Source organism: Protopterus annectens, chromosome 6.part0, assembly GCF_019279795.1.
Source record: "Protopterus annectens isolate FY-2018-M chromosome 6.part0, PAN1.0, whole genome shotgun sequence".
Taxonomy (NCBI): Eukaryota; Metazoa; Chordata; order Ceratodontiformes; family Protopteridae; genus Protopterus; species Protopterus annectens.
Window position 1 is genome coordinate 1,110,336,356 of NC_056737.1, and position 20,478 is coordinate 1,110,356,833.

The following is a 20,478-nucleotide window of genomic DNA, read 5'->3' on the forward strand; positions in this document are numbered from 1 at the left end:
ATTATAACTAGGCAACTTTTTGGTCTTTAGAATCCTTTCTAACTATGGAACCATCCTGATATCCACATGGTTTCTTCAACAGTTCATCATATCTGGAGAGTTGAACAGGACTTCTGGTCATGGTATTAGTACTGCAGTTCATTTTTTCAATTAAGCTTCATTCTGGCCAATTTTTTAAAATGCAACCTATATATTTCAGATGTGACATCTGCTTTTACTAAAGTTTTACAGTCTATATCTGTTCAGCAGGCGCATCAGTCTCCTGCCATGTTGTTAGTTTGCCTGAGCCTACAGTGAAAGTTTATAACACATTCACACACTTAAATTACGGGGCAGCAGCTCTTTGGAACACCTCCAAGACTGATGAAATACCACGTGTGTCTAAGGCTCCTGCACCTTCTTAGAGGTATATAAAATATAAACAATATGGAGCGTTTGTTGTGTAGCTTTATCTACCAGAACCCATGGCCTGCATCTAGTGTTGACAGAAAAATAGCATTTGGCATGCTTGAGTCTAAATAGCTGTACAAAATGGGCAATGCACTCCTTTAGTTACTTTATTCTGATGTTGTGGATCTATAAAAATGCAAAACCGGTTTTTTTTTTTTTTTTTTTTTTTTAACAACTTTATTGAATTATTATTTGTGGCATAGGCAAATGTACATTTAAGTAAAAGTAATCAAACTATATTAAATTCACATTTACTAACATATACCACACACACACATTTTATATATATATATATATATATATATATATATATATATATATATATATATCCTATAATACAGGCAACATTATAAACATTATTAATTTCCTGCCTTCTCTTAAACCCCATTCTTCCTTCAAAACATGTTCCTACATTTTCCATTTTTATAGGTTCATAGGTTGGTACTAGGCTATTGGCCCTAGGGCCTATACAAGCCTAGCCATAACAATTCCCTGGATATTTCTTCCCACAATATTTACTTCCCTGGACCACTGTCTAGCAGGGTGACTGACATGATCCCTGGGGTGAATTTCCCCATCTCCCATCCAATCGTCAAAGTACCTTTTGAAGAGGGCCAAGGAGGCGCTCTGCTTGACATGTATGGGCAGTTTATTCCAGAGTATGGGGAGTCTCTGGGTCAGGAACCTATCCCTCCAGCATGTTTTGTTCATTGTGATGACCAGGTTTAGATCCCTGGAGCGTGCGGCTCTGAGGGATTGGGATTTCTTTAAGTGGAGCATGTCCATGTCAAACAGCTCAGGGTTTGACATGGCCTTGTATATGTTAAGCAGAGATTGCCTCTGAGTAGACGATATGCCACCAAGTATAGCTGGAGTTTTTTTAGATGGTGAGCATATGGCATCTGCTTTAGGCCTGCGATTCTTTTAGTGCGGTATTTCTGCGGCCTTTCCATCTGTTGCAGATGTCTTGTGCGGTACATACCAAACGAGGCGTTAAACTCTATAATGGGTCTAATGAAGGATGAGTACAGTGGGACAATGACCTCCTTTTTTCTGGATGAAAATCCCTTAGTGATGAGGTGTGCCACATAGAAGGATTTCCTGACTGTTGTGACGACTTGGTTATCAAAGGTGAGACCACTGTCCACCTGTGTCCCTAAGTCTCTCATCACACACTTGATGTTTAGTGTACTGCCACCTATGTGGTAATTCATGGGTACATGTTTTTTTTCCAAAGGGGATAACTATACATTTCTTGGCATTAAGCTTGAGCCAATGGCTCTGGCACCAAGCATTTGTTTCTGTAAGGCCCTTTTGTAGAATAGCCACATCATTTGGGGATTCAATAATGGCTCCCACTTTGCAGTCTTCTGCGAACTTTGTTAGCCAGAGTCCCTTAGTGCTGGCCTGTACTTCAGAGAAGTAGATGCCAAACAAGAGCAGTCCCAGGACTGAACCCTGAGGTACTCCACTTGTCAATTTTCTGGAGCTGGATTTGGAGTCTGCTACTTTTACAGTCTGGGTTCTGTCAGTAAGCCAGTTGGCAACCCATCAAGTGACGTAGGGATTTATGTCCAGCTTAGTAGTTTATCTAAGATTCCAGAGTGGGGGATGGTGTCGAAGGCCTTGGCAAGGTCCAGATAGGCTGTGTGGACCACCTTACCTTCGTCCACAGCTCTGGAAACTGATTAGAAGAAGTCAATCAGGTTCAGGAGACAAGATCAGCCCTTCACGAACCCAAACTGGGTGGGGTCCAGTGTTTGAAGGTTGCCAATGTCTTTGTTTATAAGTTCCATGATAATACGTTCCATGCCCTTGCAGATCAGGCTCGTCAGACTGATGGGACGGTAGTTCCTGGGATCTAAGGTGGATCCCCCCTTGTGGAGTGGGATAACTGTAGCTGTGCGCCACTCAGTGGACACAAAGCCTGAGGTGAGGCTATGATTAAAAATTACACTTGGGTGAGGTGCCAGTTCATTTTGTAGTTCATGTAGTACACAGCCTGGGATGTCATCTGGTCCCAATGATGCTGTATTCTTAGCTTTGGAGAGTGCGGTTTCTACCTGTGTGGCCATGATTATCAGAATTTGGCAGTCTTTTGTATGGAGATGGGCGCTTTAGTGGGTGAGAGGGGGGTGAAGTTGGCACTAAATCAATCTGCCAGGATATTGGCAATATCCTTGTGATCAGTATATTTAATGCCATTCTGCTGTAGCTCAGAGCAGATCTGAGCATTGCCATTTAGATTCTTGACATAACTATAGAATGCCTTGTGGTTGTCTGGAATCCATGGCAATTTTATTTTCGTAACTAGCTTTTGAGGATTTTATGAGGGATTTCAGCTTCTTACAGAGGCTGGTAAGGTAGTTTTTTGCATCCTGGGATTTTCCTCTTTTCTGCAACAGTTTCTTCCTCCTGTTGTATAGTTTTGTTTATAGCAGGGGACCACCAGATTGGCTTCCTTTTTTTTTTTTGGAGGACAGCATCTTGGTTCTATTTGGGATGGCACGATTCATGCATGAGTGGATGTGCTTGTACAGTGCCTTAGTGTAGGATATGGCAGTCGAACTTTCAGATTCCGTCTGCATGGGCGTCATGAAGTTTGTCACTTCTGACTTGAGTAGCATGAAGTTGGCTTTGGAGAAGTTTTTTACGGAGGTTTCCTTACAGGTGGGTGGGGGTGGGATGTGGATGTCAAGGGTGATTTGCTTACTATCAGACCTGACCAATGAGGGGGTGACCACTGGTGTGGAGCATCTATCTCCCATGTTGGTAATGACCAGGTCTAGGATACTGAAGCCCCTGGTGGGACAATGAATTAGTTGATCCAAGGCATTGGAATTTATGAATTCCAAGAACAGTTGGGAAAAGGTGTTGGTACCAGAGTAGTTTTCCCAGTTAATGGCAGGGTAGTTGAAATCACCCAGTATTAGGTTGTTTGGTTGTATCTTAATATTTTCCAGTATGTTTAGAAAGGTGTAGTGAGAATCTTGGGGCATGGTGGGGGATCTGTAGCAAGCTACAATTTGGATTGCAGTCTTACCTAGTGTTAGTTGCACCTGGAGAATTTTAGATGCATTGTGCTAGGCAACTATCCTGGAGGTGTGAATATCCTTGGTAAATATGGATACTCCTCCACCTTTAGTGTTTCAGTCTTGGTTTTGTGGCCGAAAAGTGTGGTAAGAGTTGTAGCCTGGTATTGCCTTGAACCAGGTCTCAGTTACTGAACAGATATCAATGTTCTCCATTTTTAGGAGTGCCTCGAGAGTGCACGTTGAGGTTTAGACTTCTAGCATTAAGTAGCATTACCTTCAGATTTTGCATGCTTGCATCTGCTACGGTGGTGGTTTTATCCTTTGAACCTTGCCTAAAAAAGGCACTATAAGGGTGGCAAGAGCTTTAGCCAGTAACCTGAATCCCAGGGGTGACAGGTGCAGACCATCTCTGGCAAAGATTCGTGGTTTGTCGATCATGTCTTCCCAGGCAGACAGATACTGGATCCCCTTTGAATGACACCAGAAGCTTAGCCAATTGTTGGAGTCAATCATTTTGTCTTTATACTGTGGTATCATTTTGGGCGAAGGCAGGATGCTACTCAAGGCTAGGGTCATACCTGCCTGGGCCACATGATCTGAGAGCTCTTCCATGTCTCTTTTCATGTAATCCAGGGAGGTACGTCTGAAGTCATTCACTCCAGCATGGACAATGACAGAGTCATATTTGCACTTGTTGTGGAGTGACTTGAGTGGATGCGTTAATGTGGCGGATCCTGGTACCAAACAGGCAGCTGAATGTAATTTTCTCCTTGTTCAGCCCAGTGAGTGGGACATCAGTGTGCCCGACTATAGAGTCACCCATGACTAAAGTGTTGGGTACATTGTCTTGCCTTAGGGGCTGTTGTTGGGTGGCACACTGGTGTTGTGAGCTATGTGTCACCTTGGTTGTGACTGGTGTTTGTTTGCGTTTCAGCTTCGGAGATCCTTTTTGCTTGGGCAGGTTAATGTTAAGGGCCTCCGCATATGTGGGTTTAGTGTTGCTAAGTGTAGGTGTTGATGGTGTGGGTTTTGAAGGGCTATGTGTTGCTTGAGATGTAATGCAGGTGTTAACCTTCTCCTCTTGACTGTCTAGCACAATCTTGGCCAGAGAGAGCTTTGCTTCCAGTTTGACTATGTAAGTGCATCTCTCACAGGTTGTAGTATTGGGTGGTAGGATGACAGGGTTGTCTGTGTACATGAGGCAGTTGCCGCATTGCCCCAGTATGCCCAGATTCACCAGGTGGACAGGAGAAATCACCGGAAGCTGACCCTTGGACATGCCTGTTTAGGTGCTTTTTTTGTAAAGTACAAGAGCTGTTTTCCCATACCTTTGCAAGGTACTTTGCAATTATAGGCTGTTTAGTGCCTACGATTAATTTCTCCTTATTGAGAGTTGAGTGCATGTATCAGTTTCAGGCTTCCTAGTGCTTTCCAGCAGGTTCTAGAGCAAGTGCTACTCACAGGCGTTCAGATTTTAGTGCTACTACTGAGAAACCAGCTCGTTCTACGGGAAAATTTGAAGAGCAGACTTTGTGGCACCTGGAATAGTTTAACTGTAGCCCCGTGGTGCTGCATGATGCGAAAAATGCACAAACACACGCGTTTTTAAGCCAGAAAGTTGAAAGGGATAGAAATCAGCCCAAAAAGGCTAATACAATTACAATTTCAGAGCTGGAAACCACTCCTCTAGTGTTAAATATGCAGTACAATGCTCACCACGCCCACTGGTAAGCAGTAGGACTTCCCTCTACCACATCAAGGTCTGGATAGCTCTGAACACAGGAAAAAGTCCTGAGATAAGCAAAGCCTGGGATCTGGACTATACTAGCTAGGAAAGGTGGGAAACAAGCAAATAAGACTAAAACAGGCTAAACAATGCAATAATACAGTAAATAAACACAGAAAAGGCTAACACACGAGCGTGTAGTCCTAAACAGTAATTAAAACTCTACAAAATTAGCAATTTAAAACTTTTTAAATGAAGCAAGGCAAGTGCACAACTGAAAAACGATTTAAGATGCAGTAATACAGTAGAATAAGTAGCTGGTCTACATATACAGAGAGGTCAATACATACAGAAAAGCAGCTAAAACACACAAACAATTCAGATGCAGTGCAGCCTAGAGCACTTGAGTTGTAGCAATATTAAGGCAAATACGGTTTTAATAAACGAACTAAAATGTACTCTATATTTCCAAAATGTTTGAGAATCACAGTCAGTACACAAGGAGATTCAGGCAATTTTTTTTTTAAGAAAGGGAGAAAAGTACAGTTTTGTACCTACCATAAATGTAGATGTTCGAGTGTTCACCCTGCTGCAGTTATCACACTTGGGTTATCCTGCCGTCAGGCGGTCCCATAGTCGGCCAATTCCAAAGTCTTGGTCCGGCGTCGGTTGCTGTCGCTTCTTCCCTGACGTCAGTGCGCCAGGGGTATATAAGAGGCATCCAACACCATTTTCTTCAGTTTTTCTTGCCCCAGATGTCAGGTGTCCCCAATAGGTAGGCAAAATATATATATACACAGCTATATAAAAATAAAGCAAAACCCTTAGGTACAAGCAAATACACCACAGAGGTAGTATAGGATAAAGTGGAGGAGATAAGTTCAGCTAGTTCAGAGGGGATGGAGGGAGGGTAACCTGGACTGCAGCAGGGTGAAAACTCGAACATCTACATTTATGGTAGGTACACAACTGTACTATGTTCATCATGTTACCCTGCTGCAGTCATCACACTTGGGTTGAATCCCAAAGCTAAGGATGGGAGGTGGAGTCAAACAGGGTTAGAAGAAGCTAGTAGGCCCTGCAAAACTGCAGTGGCAAAACCAGCTCTAGTCTTACAGTATAGAGGTAAGTGATAGTGTTTGGTGAAGATGTGCACTGAACTCCAAGTTGCAGCTTCCAGAATATCCTTGGTTGGCACTCCCCTGAGAAAGGCTGCTGATGTAGCTGTAGCCCTGGTGGAGTGGGACCTAATGTTAGCAGGTACCGGTTTCCCATGATGTGAGTAGCAGAAACGTATGCAATGCCCTATCCATTTAGGAATGGTCTGTTTTGAGATAGCTTTTCCTTGTGATCCTGTAGCATAGGCTACAAAGAGCTGGTCAGTTTTTCTGACAGCCTTAGTTTTATCCAAGTAGTAACGTAATTGCCTGTGAATGTCCAAAGAGTGCAGGAGTCTTTCTCCTTTGTTCTGGGGATTAGGGAAGAAGGTGGGCAAGTGAATGGTTTGGTTTAGGGCCACACTGGATACCACCTTTGGCATAAAGGAAGGGTTAGTTTGTAGAGAGACTCTGTCTTGATGAAAAATGAGGAAAGGTTCCACTGCCATTAGTGCCTGTAGCTCAGACTCTTCTAGCTGATGTTATTGCTAGTAGTGGGGCAGTTTTCCATGAAAGAAATTTTAAATCAGCTGAAAAAGCTGGTTCAAAGGGCGGCAGTGTAAGCTTTTCCAGAACAAAAGTTGAGATCCCAAGTAGGTGTTGGAGCTCTCCTTGGAGGTCTTAAGTTCTTAGCCCCTCTGAGGTACTGTCTTAGGAGTGGATGTGAGAATAAAGGAGGATCCGTGCTGAAATTGCTGAGGCGTGGATCTTAATAGATGAAAAGGAAAGTCCTTTGTGTAACATCTCAGTTAAATATTGTAGAATCTGAGGAATGTTTAGATCAAGGGGATTTTTGACTTTAGCCTGGTTCCAGGCGCAAAATCTTTTCCATTTGTCTGAATAGGTTTTCCTGGTGCTGGGCCTCCTGGCCTCCAGAATGACATCCATAACAGCTTTGGATAAAGATGTTGGTTGGTTGTTTAGGTAATTTGCCATGCAGCCAGGTTTAGTCTTGAGCTGGCTGTGTAGAATCTGATTGTCTCGCTAGGTGAGCAGGTGAGGAATTTGTGGCAAAATCCATGGTGGGCCGTGGGCAATGTTCCTTAAAATTGGATACCAATGCTGGCGTGGCCAGTCTGGTGCAATGAGCATCATTTGTGGCCTCTCTAATCTGACTTTCAGCAGTACCTTTGCTAGAAGAGGCAGTGGAGGGAAGGCATACACTGTTAATGTTTTCCAACTGAATGAGAGGGCGTCCACTTTCCAAGCTAGTGGATGGAAGGTCCTTGTGCAAAATTTTTGAAGTTGGTGGTTGTGGGGGCTTGCAAACAAATCTATGTCTGGGCGTTCCCATTTTTGAGCTATCATTGCAAATACTTGTGGATCTAGTTTCCATTCGTGTGGATCCATGATGTTTCTGCTTAGGTCGCCTGCCAATGTGTTTTTCTTTCCTGGCATGGAATTGTGCTTGTAATTGAACCTGGTAAGACAGTGCAGTGTTCCACAAGGTCATTGCTTGCCTGCATAGAGGGTAGGAATGTGTGCCCCCTTGCTTGTTTATGTACCACATTACTGTGGTATTGTCCGGCTTTATTATTAGTTGTCCTGGGTGTAGAAGGTCCTTGAAAGCTGTTAGAGCATTCTGTACTGCTAGCATTTATTTTTGATTGATATGCAGATGCCTCTGATCTGTAGTCCATTTGCCCTGAATGCACTGCCCTGCCATGTGTGCTCCCCAGGCATAGTCCGATGCATCTGTTGTCATAGTTTGCCTGGCTGTGGGCAAGGTGAAAGGCTGACCCTTGTTGAGGTGACATGCCTGTGCCCACCACAGAAACTCCTGCTGAAGGCAGGGCATGAGTGGTATCATTGTTTCCAAGCTGTGGCTGTGCTGAGTCCATACACTTTTCAGGTACCATTGTAATTTCCTCATATGCAGTTTTGCAAATGGTATTAGTAGTATGCAAGATGCCATGAATCCCAAGGCCTGCAGAATTTTTCTTGCAGGGAGTTGGGTCTGTGTTGCCATTATTTTGAAAGATTGAAACAGCTGTCGTTGCTTGTCTGGCGTGAGATAAGCCATCTGGGCATTTGTATTCAAGCTGGCACCCAGGGATATCATGTTTTGTGAGGGCACTAGTTTTGATTTCTTTTCGTTTACTGTGTACCCTAGGCAACTTAGAAGGTGTTTGACAAATGCCAGATGCTTTAAAAGAATGTCCTTGCTTTCTGCTTGAATAAGGCAGTCGTCCAGGTATGCGTATATTTGAATTCCTCTTTGTCTGCAGTATGCAATTACTGGTGCCAGGCATTTTGTGAAGACCCTGGGCGCAGTAGATAAGCCAAAGGGCAGTGCAGAGAATTGATAATGTGTTGAACCTGCAATGAAGCGGAGGTATCTTCTGCAACGTTGTCTGATAGGGACATGCAGGTATGCCTCCTTGAGGTCCAAAGTGACTAGCCAAACATTCTTGCCCAGCATGGGAAGAAGCTGCTGTAGTGTTAGCATCTTGAATTTTGGTACTTGGAGATAGGTGTTCAGAATTGAAAGATCCAGAATGGCTCTCCATGCTTTGTCCTTTCTTGGGACTAGGAAGAGTCTTGAGTAAAATCCTTGTCCTTGCTCCTGTGTAGGTACCTGGTGAATGGCTCTCATGTCCATGAGAGCTGTAATTTGTTTTTGTGCCTCTGCCCATTGATTTGGTGGCAGGTTTGGCATTCCTTTGATCCTTGGTAAGGTATGAAAGTGGAATCTGTATCCTTGAGAAACAATGTTTAGAACCCATTTGTCTTTTGTGATGATGTGCCAGTTGTCTGTAAAAAATGCTAGTTTTCCTCCCAAGGGAGTTGCCTGGAGAGATTTGCTTGGTAATTTGAGGATAGAGTCATTGTGTTTGTCTTCTGCTAGCTTGGGGCCTGTCTTCTCCTCCTTTCTGGGTAGCAGAACCCCATTGGCGAGGTTTGTAAGGGCCCTTTGACTGACCTCTGCCCCTTGGGCGTCTGTATTTGCCCCTCTGTGATCTGTCAGAAGCTGGAAAGAACCAGTTTTTTGTTGGTCAACTTCTGCTGAAACGAGGGGGTTGTACCTGCAAAAAATCCTTGACCATTTGCATAGACTTTGCCTTATCCTCCATTTTCTTTAAAACCTCTTCTGCTTTGACACCAAATAATACATCCTGCTGTAAAGGTGCATCCAATAATTTTGCTTTAACATGATCAGGAAGGGTTTGTTCTTTTAACCAAGCCTGTCTACGTATGGCAGAGCCAGTAACAGCTGCTCTACAGGAAGCTTCCAATGAATCGAATCCGCATTGTAAAGTATGTTTGCCCACCTGTTCAGCTGCATGCAACAGATCCTGCATTTCCTTGAATTCAGACTGTAATGTGTGCTCATTTTTTGTTTTAACTGAGACAATAGGAATTGCTGATATTTCATTGTGAAACTGGCAATTTAATGCTCTCATAGCCAGAGTTGCTGAGGTGTATATTTTCTTTCCCCATCTATCTAGGGCTCTGGAATCCCTTTCAGAGGGCACAGGATTTTTAGCCATAGAAGCTTTAGCTCCCTTAGAACCCTGGGAAATTGTTTCTGGGTCAGCTACAGGGCTTTTATAAAGGAATTTGTGTGAGTCAAGTACTCTGTAGTATCTATCTGGTTTGGCTGGAGCAGGAGGTAGAGAGTCTGGATTTAAACTAGACTCCCAAGTAAACATCATCCACAATATCTAAAACAGGAGGGATAGCAAGAGGTCTGTGCTGGGGTAGTAAAAGGAACTCTCTGAGCCTTTTCTTAGAATCTGAGTAGTCCTGGCCTTCCCAGTGGAAATGTTCCCTCATGATATGTAAAGTTTCCCCAAAGGAGTAGTCTTCAGGGGGAGATGCTGAGGGAATAGAGTCTTCAGCATCAGAGTCTTCATAAGGTAGAAAAGTGTAATCATGTTCCTCAGAAGAATCTGAGGAGAGTGAAACCTGGTCAGAGGATGCATAATCCTCCTCTTGTCTTGGTCTTATCAGGAGGGGGATGGGAACCCCTGATTAGGGTAATCAAATCTTCAGCCATCTTAAGCATCTGTTTCGTAGGCATGGGGCCTTGGACTGTAGACTGATGTACAGTTTTCTTAGGTTTTAAAGGAGTTTTAAGCTTAGTATAAGATTTAATGGTGAGTGTAGTCGGTCTGAAGACGCCTTCTGCAACCGAAGGTGTTTCCACTGCACCGGTGTCTACTTCTGCTCCGGGGTCGGAAGATGGCTGCATTGGCCTAGTAGGCTCCACTTGGGAATCCGCAGCTGTCTGGGGTTCCAGTTCTGCGGTAGTCAGGGGCTACGTAGGCGCCTCACTGAAAACCGGAGAACTGGCGACAGGCCCAGCTGAGGCCTCGGAGTCTAGCTTGTTCCTAGGCTGCCTGTCCTTATCCTTGCGTTTTTTTTATGTATGGCGGTCGTCGGCTGCTCCGACGGCATGATATAATTAAACTTCCTACCAAAGTAATGCCGTGCGAAGTCAAAACGGCGTTTGGTAGTTCGTTTATTAAACCTAGCACAAAACCGACAACCTGTGAAGTTGTGGTCTGGGCCTAGGCAAGGAATACAACAGGAATGGAAGTCCTTATGAGGTATTTGCTTCCCACAAGAAATGCAATTGTTAACTTTGACATCGGACTGGGGCAAGAAAATGTTCCCCAACGGGCTACTTAGCTTTATTGAAGACTTCGGACTGAAATTCAAATCGAAAATCTCAGGTGTCGGCCGACCGGCACTTGTGAACTGCTTCTGCTTCGGGCACCGCGCAGCAAGAAAGACTGAAGAAAATGGCGTTGGATGCCTCTTGTATACCCCTGGCGCACTGACGTCAGGGAAGAAGCAACAGCAACCGACGCCGGACCAAGACTTTGGAATTCAGGCCGACTGCGGGACCGCCTGATGGCAGGATAACCCAAGTGTGATGACTGCAGCAGGGTAACACGATGAACATGGAGGAACAGAAGGCCTTCTCAGATGTTCTCTCTGTATTAGGTAGAATGAGCTAATGACACTAGACTGGGAGGAGTGTCCCAGATCAAATTTACAGCAGGGGTTGGCAAATACAAACCCACCAAGTATAACAAAAACACACCAACAGGGAGGGAGGGTGGGGACCAATAATAAAGCTATTAGTCTACACTCTTTTAGACAGTAAACACTACAGAAATCTTTATGACAGCAGTGAGGCACAAAATGAAAGGTTTTTAGACAGATAAAGGAGCAAGAAGACTCTACAGAATGCTTTTAACTGCAAACAAATCAGCAATAAAATACAGTAGAAAGTATGCAGCAGGCAATAAAAAGTGCTATATATAAATTGCTAGAAGCAATAACCAGTATAAATAAGCCAAGAAAAACTTGTATATCTCAGATCAGAGTTGTAGTCAATACCCCTCATCCACTCTGCTCAGTGTATATAGATATATGTAATTTTCTCCTACCCTCTTCTAAAGATGCCAGCTCCTGTTCTTTTATCTGTTACAATAATCACTACTTCAAGTATTGCTGGTTTAGATTTGATTTCTAGTTTCCAGTACTTGCTTTTTCGGCAACCACCAGAATTAAACGCAACAAGGCCTTACTATATCTAGCCAACTCAGATTCTGAATGTCCACTAACAAGAAATAATTTTCTTAGTTATACTCATTTGCTGAACCAGTATTCATGACTACTATATAAGGATTTTTTCAAGTCTGCCAACTCACTACACTCCTAAAACATATGTTCGTATATACCCCTTGCCAACTTCACCCCCCTCTCACCCAGTCTGTTTGGGGTATAAACATATATATGCAAACACTTGCTGGCAGAATTCCAAATCTAGACTTTTTTCATATTTGGGAACCATACACATGTCCTCCCATTGTTTCTTTGTGAACTGCATATCTAATCTCGTTCCAATCGGATAGATTTCCATAGCTATTTTGTGTGACCTACTAATTATCACCTTTTAACAGCAGCTTCTGTTCTAGATTTAATTAAAAACTCAACCAGTGCAGGTCTTTTGTTTGGGATTTCCTATCCCTTTCTCTTTGTCTATGCCTTTCCTATCAGGGATTGATATCAAGTAATCACTAGCCTGCAATCCTAAGGTCTTCTTGGCCTCTTTCCATTCGATTACCTTTGCTTCTCAAAATTATTTGTTCCTAACACCTTGGTTCCTTTGCCAGTTTCCTCCAGTAAATTCCAGCCCCCTCTTATCTGTTTTCTGTACCCATAATTGCAATCACCTTTATTGGCAGAATCTCCTTTATCCAGTTCCATGTTGGTTTAGTTCTTAGTATACTTCCCGATACTTTATGAAGATAATATTCTGTATGACTATCCTTAAGGATCCACATCCAAACTTCCATTTTTTCTTACTTCTTGAATTACACCCCCCATCATCATCCCTTTCCACTTTAAATTGTAGTTTTCTGCTTGTGTTATGTACAAGAACTTTAACTGTATAGCTCTGTAATAGCCCTTCAAATCAGGTAATCCTACATTTCCTTACTCTGTTGGGAAGATCATTATACCACTTAAATCTTGCCCTCTTCCCCACCCAAATAAAATCCTTCAACTCTATTACTGTCCACAACTTCTTCTCTGGTTGATAATATGCCTGACTTGTACATAAAACTAAAGGGACTAAACATTTTACTGCTTGTATCTTGCTATTCATATCTATATAATAAACTTTGGTAGCTAAAATTCTTTTCTAAATTTCATAAGTAAAAATCACACCAACACTTCAGCTGCACCTTTAAGTCCTGAAAAGTATTTTTAATGAAAAGTATTTTAAGTACAAATGCGAGTTGTGCCTTTCTTCATAATCAGCAACCATATTATTCACCTTCTCTGTTAGCTCTAGTTGCTTGTTAATGACGACTGGGACTTGCATTTTTAGTTCCTGTTCTAGGTTACCTCCAAGAGATGCATCTGAGATTTGAATTCTCTCTCGTTCCTGTTCTAGGTTACCTCCAAGAGCTACAGGTACTACAACAGAATCATGTGTCACTGTCCCTGCATTAGGTTTTATTTGAATGTGACAACTGGCTGTCAAGCTTCTCAAGCCAGTAAACAAATCAGTGTCGTCACATGGGACATTACTGGCATAGTTTTGCACTTTATCCGATAAGTCTTTGCGCTTATGTGAAAGGTTTGCTACACATGGTCTCCTGTCACTTTTTTTTTTTGCTTTTTGTATATATTGTTAAATTGTTCAGAAGCTCACGCGGTTATGTTTGCTGGTGAATAAAAGGTGTTCTGATTAAAAAAAAAAGTTGACAGTATTTGTCACGATCTGACCAAATTTGATACTTGCATACACAAAACTCCTAGAATTCAGATAGCTAATTAAATTCTTCTCCATAATGTATCCCTAAACATGTAAAAATTCACCCTGTACACAGGTGTTTCTCCAAGACATTCATAAATGGCAAATTGTAAAGAATCCTTCCACATTAGTCTCCCCTACTCTAATGAACTACCCTTCCCTACGTACATACTGCAACTAGGAGTGCCACTTAATATATATAACCTCTGTCCTAACCTTCAGATCTAAGGGTGCATAGTAGTGTTCCCAAACAGCAATCCAACTGTGGGAAAGAAAAAGCAAATCCCCATTCAGTTAAAACACTATAAATCCTGCATCAGTCTAAAGTACACACCAACCAACCCCCCCCCCCCCACAATGCAAATGTAAACAAATTTGATCAAAATGCTGCATTGAAACCCAACAGATCAAGCAATGAGGTTAACTTATAATGTATAAAAAGTACAAACTACATTACATTAACAAATCAACAAGACAAAAAAAAAACTCAACGTAAAAATAAACCATCCAAAGGTTGCCCTGAAACGCCACAGCTAAAGTAGTGAACTTTCAAAGTTCAACATACAGAACACACATCAACAAAATAGAATAAAAAAAATACAAAAAAACCTTAACAAGTGAATGGAAAGCATTTTGTGTGAATTTCAATTTTTTCTCCAGATTTTCTGTTACTGAATAAACTTCTCAGAGTCTGTACTAAATGTTTTAACACTGCCAAGTTCCAAAGTAACTTCCTGCTTCCAAGCTCAGAAATGCAAAGCGTTTCAAGATAGCTTAAAAAGGTTCACAGAACAGTACAGATTTTTATGCAATTATTTGGTATAAGCTAAAAAGATCAGCAGTTAGTGCTAAGGCGCAAAAAAAAAAAAAAAAAAAAAAAAAAAAAAACAAACAAACAAAAAAAAACAAACATGCATTGGTCATGTCACCAAACTGTGAACCCGTGAAGCTTCACACTGTATATCTAGGTTGTACTTCAAGTGACTTCTGACCATCACCCAAGAAAATATAAGCAAAACTAGCAGCACAGATAACTTGGTGTGACAAATACTGTAGAAAAAAAGAAACTTACGTAGCCCTCTGAATACATCACCCTCAGCATCTGCAAGGGTTTTCCCCTGTTCCTTTGTGATCAGCTTTGCAATTTCTTTCTAAACACAAAGAATGTAAAGAAATAATTCAGGGTCTTTTGTCAATATAACGTCTTTGGAAAGAACAGCATAAATATACAAGGAGGAAATGTGCAAGTTCATCTACTGCCAACAAAATACTAAGCCCAAAGATCTACTTATGAGACTTTCTATTACAGAAAGTGTGTGCGAGTGTGTGAGAGTGTGAATGAGTGAGCGTGCATGAAAGTGTGTGTGTGTGTGTGTGTGTGTGTGTGTGTGTGTGTGTGTGTGTGTGTGTATGTATGTATGTATGTATGTATGTATGCGTGTGTGTGTGTGTACGCGTCAGAATGAATGAGTGAGCACATGTGAGAATGTGTGCGAGAGAGAGACTGGTGTGCGTGTGTAAATACGTGTGTTGTGTATATTATACACAAACACACATTATATATATATATATATATATATATATATATATATATATTATATATAATATAATATAATATAATATATATATATATATATATATATATATAAAATATATATAATTTCATATATGCAGACACCACATTATACACATTGGAGTGGTGGGGGGCATAACACCCCACCCAGTCTGGTTTTATAAAGGTCCAGTTTAAAATTTAGTATGTTGAAATTAAGTATTATGGGTTTCAGTCAAGTGACTTTTCAGTCTTTTGAAATTTTTTGAAATTTCAATCTTATTGTCTCAGTTAAATGAGTTTCAGTCAAATGAGGTTTCTATCATATGATAGAACCTCATTTGACTGAAACTCATTTAACTGAGACAATAAGACTGAAATTTCAAAAGACTGAAAAGTCACTTGAATGAAACCCATACGACTGAAACCCATAACACTGAATTTCAACATACTAAATTGTAAACTGGACCATATACAATAATATTATAATTTCTATCAAACTGCAATAAGCTGCATACTCATGATTACGCACAGTCTTGTCAGAGAACATCCAACCAGTTAAGTTACTAATCGCCAAATATATATAAAGCTTTTAACTTGCATCAGATGGCCAAGCTCTGTAACCATAAAAGAAATATTAAACCACATATTCAAATGCACATACACAACTACAGTTGCTGCATGATTCAAATATTTGTATTGGAATGTCAGACAAAGGTGGACATCAGTCCTCAGCAGTCTGAAGCCCTGGCCATTAACAGGCAGCCTGGTTATATATATATATATATATATATATATATATATATATATATATATATATAAGCAATTCTCATGTTTACTTCAGTTCTTTTTGAAGTATTAAGCAAAAGTTGCTCAGTGGGTTTTACTGTGTCAACTTAGCCCTCATTTTTTGTCAGTATTCTTGATAAAAAAAAATAAGATCATTTTAAAATTTCAGTTTATCCGATTTGGTTCTGGATAAATGATGTCCCCTGAGAAAGTGACGAGTACGTGCTCTTGCAACTGTCAGGTCCTCATAAATTATGCTTTTCTTGATAAGTATGTGATCTTAAATCCAGTGTTACCTGTGCTAAATCTGAGAGTTTGGCTAACAGAGCCAAGAAGCTTGCATCATTCATATAACACAGCAAATACACAAGATATTTCTTCTACTCCCATCTCCACCTGGAATTAAACAGTAACATGAGAGATTTCCAGATAGGTACACATTTTAAAAAATTAGGACTACAGAAGCTACTAATCTGTTAACAAGCAGGTCACAGGTACCCCTGTCTCATTAGATACTAATCTGTTAACAAGCAGGTCACAGGTACCCCTGGTCCCACCTGTCCCATCTCACAGAGTAGCACAGCTTCTCTCCAGGTACTGGAGTTTAGGTTTGTCCACCACTCCCCAAAAAGAAGCCGGATTCAGGTTTCCATACTTTTCCCAACTAGCCAATTTTAAGGAAGCCTAAGGGTAGGGAGGTGACTTTTTCCATTTTATTTATGATCAACAGTCTGAAGAAATTCACGGAACTGATTAAAAAAATGAAAGTCCACTTCCCAGAGCCCAGATATCATGGTCAGTTTTTGGCACTCTAGCCATTTTGGTTCCAGAGACTATTAATATTTCTCCTGCTTTCTTTAAAACTTCTTTTTCAACAATCTTGGTGAGACTACCTGAAACTTGATGTCTGTTGGGCCAGTGCCCAAAAGGAAACCACACATTTCTACTATGGAGTGGATGCCCCCTCCCCAGCAGTCAAATCTGTGAATATTTGAGGGCCAGATAGCAGTTCTCTACAGGAATTAGAGCTATCACCACTCAAAGTACAAATGCATATCACAGGAGTACTTCTGAATGGGTAGATAAGGCTGGCATTACAGGCAGACTCTGAGCAAGAACTTCAGTTTTGCATTGCATTCCCCTATCCTATGCTAAATGCACAATGAATCAGAGTACAGATAAGACAGTTGTAATGGCAGCAAACGGGAGAAATCAGAAGAAGCTGAAAACTTAGATAGATGAAAAAATAGTGGAACAGGTTAACGTTTCAAGTACCGGAGATGAGTGATTGAGGAAAAGGGAAGTCTGAATGTGGAGATCAAAGCTATAATCAAAGGAGCTGTAGCCAACTGGCACAGAGTGTCAGGGGTAGTGTATGACAGAAGAATGCCACAGAAGTTGAAAAGTAAGGTGTACAAGACAGTGGTGGGACCACTGACACTATATGGTACAGAAACCTGGGCAGTAAAGGCAGAGCAGTTGAGGAAGCTAGAGGTGATGGAGATGAAGTGCTTAGCTTTCTACTTCTCTATCGAAGCAGGAAACCTCAAACGACAGAAAAACATTCTAATGATTTCAAATATCCTATTTGTTGCAAAGAATTGGCAGCTTTGGAATAGCAGCAAACAGGTAAAGAAGCACAGACATTAAGGCCCACCAGAAGGAAAGCCATAAACAAAAATAACAAAAATGTAATGTTGAAATGTCGATGCCTACCTCCCGCACCACCGTCCAAATACTTTACTAAAGAATTATATGAAAATTTAAGAAAGGGACATCCAGGAACTAGAGACCAACCAGGGACCAAGTCTGTCTAAGGAGTAAGTCAGTCTTTGCAGCAGTTATAACAGAGAATGCCTTTGTGTGTATGACCAAAAAAAAAAAATGTACACACACACACACACACACACACACACACACACACACACACACACACACACACACACACATACACACACACACACACACACACATACACACACACACACACACACACACACACACACACACACACACACACACACACACCCTATATATAGGAAGCTAAAAAGAACTGAGCCACCGATACTTGAGCTCCTAAGCTAGAACACTAACCACTAGACCAGCACGCAGTTTGGCAACTTTCCCTGCAACCATGCTTAACATTACTACAACAAGTGCTCTATGGCACCACCTTATGTTGATAATTATCCTTGTTTCGATGTTCTTAAGCCGAGGATTCTTTGCCTGTTCAGCAAAGACGATATTAGACACTTTCGGAACAACATTCAGTCGTTTGTTTCCCGCTTCAGTGGAAACGTACAAAGCTGACGCGCCTAATACTGGTGGTACAATGAACACAGAGAGATGAAGAAATGAGGATATCAGGGAAGAAGACAAAGCCAAGTGCAGTAAAGATTACAGAGAACAGATTACGATGGTTTGGGCACATATGCAGAAAAGCAGAAGACAATCTGGTGAAGATGATTTGGGGCAGACAGGAAGAAGGTAAGAGGAAATAAGGGTGGCCAGTAAAGAGGTAGATGGATTGTGAGAGAAGACCTGCAACAGTAAGGCATGAGTGTTGAAGGCAGGAGAGTAGCACTGACTGCAGAGAGGATGCCTGTTGACATGACACCTGACTCCATGCAGAAAATGGGAAAAAGGCGGTTGATGATTATGATGATGAGGTTGTATTTAGGTTTTTTTTTTGCCTATACTAAAACTCCATACTTCTAGGAAAGCCAACAAAATGAAAAAACGAGGGAATCCACACCTCCAACAGAAACTGAGACTGAAGAACACTCTGATACCAGAAAGAAAAGTTATTGACCAAGCAAATGGAGTAAAGTCTTCCACCTAGCCTCACGGCTCTCAGCCTGACTATATGTGGGTAGTGGTCAGCTGATCCCAAGTAATTATTTGTTCTTTAATGAGGTCTTGACCACTCTGAAGCGGCCAAAAGAACAAATACCAGAAAAAGCTTCCAAGTAGCCTAGATCTTCTATTTGATGTAGAAACATATTCATTAATACAGGCAGCCTTACAGTCTCTCCAAGTATTTCAGTATATGCTGACCTTGTACAGTAGAGAGTTGGATTACTCACCTATTAAGATGCATCTTTTGTCCATTTGACTTAACTCTTCCTACATCTTCGAACATAGCTGTTCCACAATTTCTAAATTTTCTTTTTTTAATTTGATACTTCTTAAACACCTAGTAGCTCTAGTCAAAGTCTAAATTTTGTACTGGAAAAAAAACCTTTTCTTTCCTTTGAACCGATTTCTACTGACTTGAGGTTTCCACCTTGAAAGACTCTTGATTTAGTGACCATTATTATAGCAAGAAGAATTTCTAGAACTTCATGTCACACCCACTCCCAATTATCCAATCTAACCTTATCAATCATTCCCAATCTTACACCCTTCACCACATCCAATTCCATACTCAACCCCTACAACTATTAATAGCACAATTAAACACAACCAACTCATTACACAACCATCCAAGATGTCTTACACACATCACAACCAGCATTTACATCCACTATGTTACATATTATGTCTCCTCTCTCTCCCTCTCCCATCCATTCACTCCTCCTACCACTCCGAACTTTATTACACTCCCCCACCACCATGGCAGACCGAACCCACTACCATTCCCATTAAGTTCAAGTCACTACCTCATATCACCTTGGGAGCTTACCACCAACCAACCTTTTCCCTACCCATATAAGACTCACACTTACAGCCCCCCCCCCCCAAAATCAGCTAGGATATTACAGAAACTAAGCAAACTCTACCTATACCTACTCCAAACACTCACATGCTGTGGTGACATTCACCCTAATCCTGGACCTAGTACACCCAACCACCAAAACTTATCATGCCCAAACCCTCTATGTCTTAGACCTAGCACATCTCTTCTCCTCTTAAACATTAATGCAAGAAGCATACTTAACAAAACTCAAGACCTTCAAGCCCTACTAGCTCTTTACAAACCAGATATTGTTGTACTAACAGAAACTTGGCTGAAACCACAGCACCACAACAATGAAATTACTGCCCCGGACTATAACATTATACTCAGAAATCGATCTGAAAGAAAGGGAGGGGGTGTAGCAATTCTATACCAAGACCACCTCACTATAGAGCAATTTGAATGTAATTCAAAAGAAGTCACAAATGTTGAACTAATTCTAGCTAAACTTAAACTTAACCCTAACAAGCAAATAATCATTGCAGGTTGTTATATCCCACCAGGTAACACTACCCTACTTGAAAGCCTCCTTAACTGGTTGTCATCCTCCCTTCCACATGAAACCATTCCCTTAGGGGACTTTAATATTGACTGGGCAGACTGTTCCAGTCAGAACCCCTCCACCTACATCAACCTGCATGGGTTTACTCAAATTATAACAGCCCCCACAAGAACTGATAAAACTTCCAAATGCCAGCCCATCTTGGACTGGATTCTAATATCTGACCCTACCCTAGCTCAAGAATCTGGC

General features: G+C 41.4%; 1 protein-coding gene across 1 annotated transcript in view; it reads right to left on the bottom strand.

Annotated features, from left to right (window-relative positions):
* The window catches only part of ALDH6A1 (aldehyde dehydrogenase 6 family member A1), a 403,302-nt gene that overhangs the window by 199,155 nt on the left and 183,669 nt on the right, over positions 1 to 20,478 (bottom strand). The window contains exon 5 of the mRNA XM_044074724.1: positions 14,720 to 14,798. Within this exon, the coding sequence (XP_043930659.1) occupies positions 14,720 to 14,798 (79 nt within the window). The remainder of the gene's footprint in view (positions 1 to 14,719; positions 14,799 to 20,478) is intronic.